This window comes from Pteropus vampyrus, unplaced genomic scaffold (genome assembly GCF_000151845.1).
Source record: "Pteropus vampyrus isolate Shadow unplaced genomic scaffold, Pvam_2.0 Scaffold109, whole genome shotgun sequence".
In the NCBI taxonomy this organism is placed as follows: Eukaryota; Metazoa; Chordata; class Mammalia; order Chiroptera; family Pteropodidae; genus Pteropus; species Pteropus vampyrus.
Window position 1 is genome coordinate 3,856,315 of NW_011888890.1, and position 8,371 is coordinate 3,864,685.

At 39.2% G+C, this 8,371-nt stretch overlaps 1 protein-coding gene across 1 annotated transcript in view; it reads left to right on the plus strand.

Moving 5' to 3' along the window:
• The window catches only part of SH3GL2 (SH3 domain containing GRB2 like 2, endophilin A1), a 151,009-nt gene that overhangs the window by 136,024 nt on the left and 6,614 nt on the right, over nt 1-8,371 (plus strand). The window contains exons 5-8 of the mRNA XM_011365338.2: nt 1,135-1,278; nt 2,152-2,285; nt 4,126-4,284; nt 5,787-5,890. Of these exons, the coding sequence (XP_011363640.2) occupies nt 1,135-1,278; nt 2,152-2,285; nt 4,126-4,284; nt 5,787-5,890 (541 nt within the window). The remainder of the gene's footprint in view (nt 1-1,134; nt 1,279-2,151; nt 2,286-4,125; nt 4,285-5,786; nt 5,891-8,371) is intronic.

Genomic DNA, 8,371 nt, shown 5'->3' on the forward strand with positions numbered 1-8,371 from the left:
TTCATTGTAATATGCCTGGTGCAGGGTTGAGAGGGGCCCTCTTGTGATAACTCTCCTCACCGCCATTCTCGACCTTTGAAGCCCAAAGTTGAAATAAAAGCCTATTTGAAACAAATATTCAAGATCAAATGTCAGCCACTGGATGCCGAACGTGCCTTTAGCTGTGATTCTCTCAGGTTTCCATACTGAAGGGATCCTGGGCACAGTCTTAGGTTAATGTACTGTCCCAGCTCTAATAATTAACCTGAGGAACCCAAGTATCCTAGCATCAAGTAAATCATTAGCTTTAACAGTATATTAATAAAACAGTTTCTTCTTTGAAAACTGAAATTGTTTTCTAGGCATCTTCTTTTATAAAAATAAAAGCAAAAAAGAAGTTGAAATGCCGTCTTGTGGCAAAGAACTAATTTTCAGATGCAGTATGTACTAGAGAAGTGATTAAGTATTTTTAATGACCACAATATTTCTGTTTTTCATGGGTCAGTTTACTGTCAGAACCTTAGTTGAGAAGTGATTTTTAAAATAGTTCTATTTTCATCTCTTCTTATGGTTGAAACAATAGACTAGTGGTTACCAGAAGGGAGAGGGGAGGGGGAAGATAGATGGGGTAAAAGGGGTCAAATATGTGGTGACATTAAAGAATTAAAAATAAATTAATTAATTTAAAAAAAAATAAAATAGTTCTATTTTATATATGGTGTAAATGAAATATGGCATTAGGCCCACGCTGTAAAAATTAAGTTTCCTGCTTTAGTCTACAGACTCGTAGAATTGAAATACAAAGCTAGAATCCTAAAACTTAGAGGTCACATAATCAGGTAGTTTTCAAAATGCTTTCCACCCTGCTCCACAAAGGCTTAGCCCGGGCCACCACAATGAAGAAAGGACCAGAAAGAACACAGTAAGATATGGAGAGCATATGAGGATGAGATCATCACCCCAAAGAGCTTTTTTTTTTTTTTTGGTACCTTTTCTGCTAAATTTCTCATAAAATTTTGAAGCGAGAAAGGTAAAGGTGCGGCTTTCATGAGCTGAGCTAATTTATAGACCAGTTAAGGCCTGATTCACCCTCCAGCTTTGTTTCTGCTTTAACACATTGCCTACTTTGAGATCCTCTTTTCCTTTTGCCTTCAGCTTCCAGAGCTAAACTCAGCATGATCAACACCATGTCGAAAATCCGTGGCCAGGAAAAAGGGCCAGGCTATCCTCAGGCAGAAGCGCTGCTCGCAGAGGCCATGCTCAAGTTTGGAAGAGAGCTTGGAGACGATTGCAACTTTGGTGAAGAGTGCTTTCTCAGATTTTAATTCTTTCGTTTGTCCATGGGGATTTTAGTGCCAGAAAGAAACTCTGTAGAAAATTGCTCAAACCACTTTATATTTTGATTCTCAGTTTTAGGTCTTGTACAATTGGACCAAAACTTTATTGTCAGAGTTGTTTCATCATTTCTAGTGTGTATGGTATATTGTAGAGGTTTTATTTACTTTCTTTTTCCTTGATGAGATTCCAGTCTTTACAGTAGCTGGTTGATATATCCAGATGCCTGGACATTTACTATTGAGTATGTCTGGCAATAACTGGATAATAGTCACAATGAGCATGATTCAACACCCTGCCCCATGATGAGCTTTCTCTTAGCTCTTTCGTATGTGGTACCTAATTCTGCCACTGCGGGTGAGATACAGTTTATTTCTTCACCTCTCTCTCCTCTGACCCTCAGCTACCATACTAAACACTGTTTCATCCCCTTGTGATGTGAGGTCTTAGTAAATGACCATCCTTCATGGTTGAGTCCTGCTCTCTGTCCCTAATATTTGCTTCTGCTACATGTATTGGCCTTAAGCAGGTCACCTATCAGGGAAAGCTGGTAATTACAAGGGAGGGCAGGGAGCTTCCCAAATTGCATTTTAAAGGAAAAGCAAAGTTTTATAAGAGACATACCCCCTTAGGGGTCATTGAGTCTGTTGCTGATATGAACTGTCTAAGGTAGAAAGTACACTGTTTGCTGGAGGGTATTTAATACTGTCTCTCATCTTGGTTGTCTTCAGAAGATAGATGGTAATCCATAGGTTTTTTTTCTGTAATGGGACCTATCATTGCAAATGTGTTTTACTTCTGTTCTTAACATGCAAGGGCTTCATTCTCCCCTTCCAGGCCCAGCGCTCGGTGACGTGGGGGAGGCCATGCGGGAGCTCTCGGAGGTGAAAGACTCTTTGGATATGGAAGTGAAGCAGAACTTCATTGACCCCCTTCAGAATCTTCATGACAAAGATTTGAGAGAGATTCAGGTATCTGCATCTAGTCCTTTGGGAAGTAGACAGTTTAAATCCTACAGCAGATGCAGGTGTCATTTTCCTTTAGAAAACGTTTTTTAAGCTTACCATGTATCTCGTCAGCACTGGGCATGTGAATTGCAAAAAAGTTCAACAAGATAAATTGAGAGAAGCCAGAAATGCAGTACTTTTGGCCTTACTGTTATGACTCATGAATTTACATTTGACTTCTCCACTTTGAATTTTCAAGATCTTTTAAGCTTTTTCTCTCTAGAAGGATAATATTCTTTCCATTATAATACATAACTTTATTAATTATTCTATGGTTTTCTGGGCTGAGTTCACCCTCGAAAATGCTAGCTATACCAGTTATTAGCTTAAATAGTTATTCCGTCACTCTATAACACATTTTTATATTTTCATAACAGTCGTTAAGATTGAGGAGGAATACCCACCTATTCTCTTTCTAAAACACGTAGAACAGTTGCACTATTCCAAATAAAGTTCAACTGGCTTTAAGTCTATCTAGGTGTGTAATGTTTGTTTATTCATTCCTTCAACAAATATTTGTTGAACCTGTCTGAAATTTAGTTTTCTTTATTGTGAAATGGACTGTCAAAACTTTAAATCTTCTAGATCTCCTTATTCTAGCTTAAATCTCCTTCAGCCCTACCACTTGATCAAGGTTGCACAGTTAGTAAGGGGCAGACTCACTCCAAACTTAAAATGTAACTCTTACTCCACTGCTGTGCTCTACAGCTGACTGCAAGTTCAGATGTTTTACAAGAATATACCTTCCAAAGGAACAAGCATTTAGCTTGGATCAGAGCATGGATTGGAGGCAGAGTGTGGAGTGGGAGGGAAGGTCTAGGATATTTTTCTTCTTCCTTTCCTGCTCGTTTCTTTACCACTCCCAACTCAATTTCATCTCCTTCTCTTTCTATATACACCTAGAATCAAGGGAAACCCAGCATTTTCTCTCTCCCATTAGTAGTAGAATACTGCAGATCTTAGGATATAATACGTTACTGCTTTAGGAAACTGCTGCTCCACTTGGTTATGAAAGGTTTAGGGCAGAGGCTGGATAGCCATGTGGTGGGGATGTTGCAAGGAGGGATTGAAGTGAAATGTGGGGCATTAGGCCCCCTCTGAGGTCCCTTCCAAGTTAGGTTTTGTAACTGAGTGTTGAATGAGAGACTTGAACGAATCAATGTTCCCTGAAAGCAGCTTCAGTCAACCAGGATAAGTGTTAAGATATAGCTGCCTAGGCCATGGCCCTGAATATTCTAATTTAGGTGATCAGAAATCCATATTTTAAATAAGCAATAATTAATAAAGTCATTCTAACAGATTGGATTACCTTAAAGGTAAGTCCTTTCTAGCGCTAATACTCCGTGATTTCAAAAAGTAAGAATGCCATTCTTTCTCATTTCATTTCAAGGAAAATGTTTTTTCCTGCCTTCTCATGAGATACCATTTCTTCTGAAGATGGGGACTAGTGGGCCTGACATGCCTGTGTTTTCCACATGTGTGGGGCATCTATACACATTCCCAGCTTCTGTGATGGAAGGAAAAGGCATACTCCAGCTTGGCTTTGTCTCAGCAAATAAAGAGAACTTATACTTCCCACAATTTATTTCTTGCTCTTAATTATTTTTAAAGACATTTCCCCACATTTGGCCTTTGGAAGCATTTGCCCCACTGGCGCATGTTCCTTTATTTTTCTGGCGATGTAACATTTTAGAACTTAACTTGTCTTATTTTGGAAGATAATAGGCATGATGTGGAAGTGAGCTGTAAACATGACTTTTCCCTGAGTCCTTTCAAAGCATATTTCTGCTCTTGACTTGTTTAGCATCATCTAAAGAAGTTGGAGGGTCGACGCCTGGACTTTGATTATAAGAAGAAACGACAAGGCAAGATTCCAGATGAAGAGCTTCGTCAAGCTCTGGAGAAATTTGATGAGTCTAAAGAAATTGCTGAGTCAAGCATGTTCAATCTCTTGGAGATGGATGTGAGTTATTCTTTTGTGGTTTTCAAATGATTCTTGCCTTTGAGGCACAAGACTAATGTGCTAAATGGTTAGGTAGTTAAAAACGTTAATATCTGATCACGCTATGTGGTGAGAACTTCAGTAGATGGTTATTTCTTTTAAAGAATTTGAAATTATAAAATAGAATGAGAAATGATAAAGTTTTTGTCCCTGTATTCCTATAACTTGATTTAACTACATTTTTGTCTACTTATGATCTTAAAGTATTACCAGTAGTGGAGAGATAAAGAATGTTTCTGATCCATGTATCATCAGTCCAATAGCTAAAAAAAATACTCTGTTGAAATGCAGGGCAGATTGACTTCAGACTGAATAACAAAATCAACTAAAATGCATTCAGAAGTGAGTTTCCAACATAGGTTAAGATGTTCTGTATTTTTGAAGTAAAGTTGACATTTTTTTAAAAGGTAATTTCGATTGAGATTGATGATTGTAGCAGATACTACATTTGGGGCACAGATGAGATAGTTTAAAAGCTGCTTTCACATTTCCAGAGTACTAAATTATTATTCATGGCTTTAGAAGTTACATTCCAGCTACTCATGTCATAAAACCTGTTAACCAGCTTTCCTGTCCTTCCTCAACCCCCATCCAGTTCCATCAGTTACTGACCAACTTCTGCCAAGATGTTTGCAGGGCCTTTATGTACTTATCACTTAACTGCTTTGCCCTGACTGGTGACACGGAAGGCATGCTGATCATATCAGACTTTCCCACTACCCGGAGACAGTGTAGGTTTGTGTTTGTGTGTATGTAAAACAACTTGTCCACCTACCTGCTGAAGAGGAATGCTTTTGTAATGAGGGGTGACCTGAATCACAGTGCACTCAGGGCTGCATCCCACCCCAAAGCATTGCCTCTGTTGACTTGGAGGCCACTAGTCAGCTAGATCACAACTCAAGATCCAAAATAAGGGTAGCAAGGATTCTTAGAATATTAGAGTTAGAATGAACCCAGATGTCACTTGACCCAACTCCTTTACATTACAGATGAGGCAAAAGATTTTCCCTCATACCACGCTGCCTCCTTGGTGCCTCATTTGAAAAATCAATATTCACATTTTTATTAATAGCACTAATATTGACTTAGCATGAAAAATATAGGGCACAGTGAATCCTTTGGGCAATACGTGTTTTTCCTATAGGAAATAAATAAAATAAGCCAAATCCTAGTGTTCCAGCTAAGCAGGAGATTGTTCAATGAGAGTTATGTAATCCTCAGGAGTATTATAATGTTGCTTCTCCTAATGGTACTGGAATTTCCAAGCATAAGGATGCTTTCTTATCCTTAATTGATTTGTCCTAAAACTGTGTGTCCTAGCCTGGCTCACCACATGGCCATGGGCATCACCGAGCACTAGGCTGTATGTCAGGGGCTGCTGCATCATATGTGCCAGACAGTAGTAGCTGCTTAAGGACAGTAATGTGGTAACTAAGGCATGATTTCCCTTCATCAATCTGCAGATCGAACAGGTGAGCCAGCTCTCTGCACTCGTGCAGGCCCAGCTGGAGTATCATAAGCAGGCAGTCCAGATCTTGCAGCAAGTCACCATCAGACTGGAAGAAAGGTATTTTACAGTTCCCTGCATTTTACATTTCCATTTTATTGCTATGGAATGATGTGTGAAGAAATGGAAATACTAGAGAAACTACATTTGAAGAAAAACTTCTGCCAAAATTCCTGCTGTTCCTACACAGGCACCTGTGGATCATTTGTTTTGATGTTATTTTGTCTTGTGCTTTGTTTTACTTTGTTCTGTTGAATCTAATCTCGTGTTTATGAGAGGTTGATTCTTGAATGATATTTTAGCTGCCACAGATGGGACACCAGGATGCTCCAGTAATAATGGATACCATTTACTGACCAGCTATTCTGTGTGGGTACTGAAGACATAGCATCAATCATAGAACAGTCCTGTAGACTAAGTATTGTTAGCCTCACCTAACAGATGAGCAAACTGAGGCTCAGGGAGATGAAGTAACTAGCCCCAGATCATACAGTGATCCAAATGGGGTTCATGATCAAGCATAACTTATTTGAGAGCTTGTATCTTTTCACACCTTGTGTGTTTCTGAATGGTGACAGATCAGAGGGGGCTACTTTCTTTTGCCTGTACCACCTCCTCAGACGTTCCCCACAGCAGGGCTGAGGCAGTTTTCTTTATGAATGGGCCTCCCTGGAATTCAAGGGCAGCCTGCACAGCTGTATGCAATGGCCTGGCATTGTAATATGTGTTAATTTAGCCAGATTAAACACGATTTTACTAACGTATGTACCTCAAAGGGTCACCTCAACAGCCTTTATTCTCAGCTTGTGGCCAAATTAGATGCTCATAGCTGATGAGACGGGCTGAATGCACAATGAAGCCTACAATCATTATGCTGCACTATGGGAAACCTCCTCACCTCTTTCTAACTGGTGCTTTGATTGTGCATCTTCCCTTTGTGCACCCTTGTGGAAATGTATGCAACATTCTGAGGCCTCGAGAAAGGTTTAAAAATCACACACTTCATCAAACTAAAGAAATACTATATGTCTTTGCGATATTCTGCTATTAATATACCTTAAACTCTCCCCACCCTTGCAAACCTGTTGCACACTTTGCTTAGTGAACACCTGAAACTGTGGGAAATACTTAGGGGTGTGTGGAATATACCTGTTGACCATATCTTTCCACCTTCTTCCTGTCTTGCTTCATTTCTTTCCCCCTTCTTGTATCACAAACTGCTCACTGTTCTCAGAGCACACAGTATTTCTTCCTTTCTTCCCTCCAAACCTCTCAAGCTCCATATGGAATAACTTTCTTCTAGAAACAACTGTTCATTTGGAAATGACTCATACCTTTAACCTCCTTCCTTAAACTTTTTCCAACTTCCCCATGCACAGGTTAAACTCTCCCCACCCCCACTCTGTGTTCTTGTAGCATTTTGCACATATGTCTATAATAAGATTTACCACAATTTGTGGTAATTAGTTTATGTTCTATCTCCCCTATAGGCCACAGTTGCTTGAGGGCAAGAACTGTGCCTGATTCATTTCTTTTAATTTATCTAAGTTAGTTTCAGGTATACAGTACATTGGTTAGACATCTATATAGTTCATAAAACGATCCCCCCAATTGCTTCCTCCCTCCCCTGGCCCTCCACCTAGACATCGTATTAATGCTAACTGCATTCTCTCTGCCGTGCTCCCCATCCCCGTGACTAGCTATCTACTAATTTGTGCTTCTTTAACCTTTCACCCCATTCTCCCAGCCCCCCAACCCCCTTGCCCACTGTTTGTCACCAAATTGTCCACTATATTTGTGAGTCTATTTTTGATTAGTTATTTTTGTTCTTTAGATTCCACATATAAGTGAAATCATATGGTATTTATCTTTCTCTGACTTATTTCACTCAGCATGATAACCTCTAGGTCCATCCATGTCATTGAAAATGGTAGGATTTCATTTTTTTTAATGGCTGAGTAATATTCCACTGTATATATGAGCCATAATTTCATTATCCAATCATCTGTTTATGGGCAATTAGGTTGCTTCTATATCTTGGCTTCCATATCTTGTAAATTGTGCTGCCATGAATATTAGAGTGCATAGATCTTTATGAATTATTGTTTTGGTTTTCTTTGCATAAATACCCAGAAGTGCAATTGCTGGGTCAAAAGATACAGTCATTTTTAATTTTTTGAGAAACCGCCATACTGTTTTCCATAGTGTCTGTACCAATTTGCAGTCCCACCAGCAATGTATGAGGGTTCCCTTTTCTCCACATCCCCAACAGCACTTGCTGTTTTTTGATTTATTGATGATAGCCATTCTGACAGGTATGAGATGATACCTCATTGTGGTTTTAACTTACATTTCTCTGATGGTTTGCGACCTTGAGAATCTTTTCATATGTTTATTAGCCATTTGTATTTCCTTTTAAGAGAAGTATCTGTTCAGGCCTTCTGCCCATTTTTTAATTGGACTGTTTGTTTTTTTGTTGTTGAGTTGTATAAGTTCTTTATATATTTTGGATATTAACCCCTTATCAGATGTATCATTAGC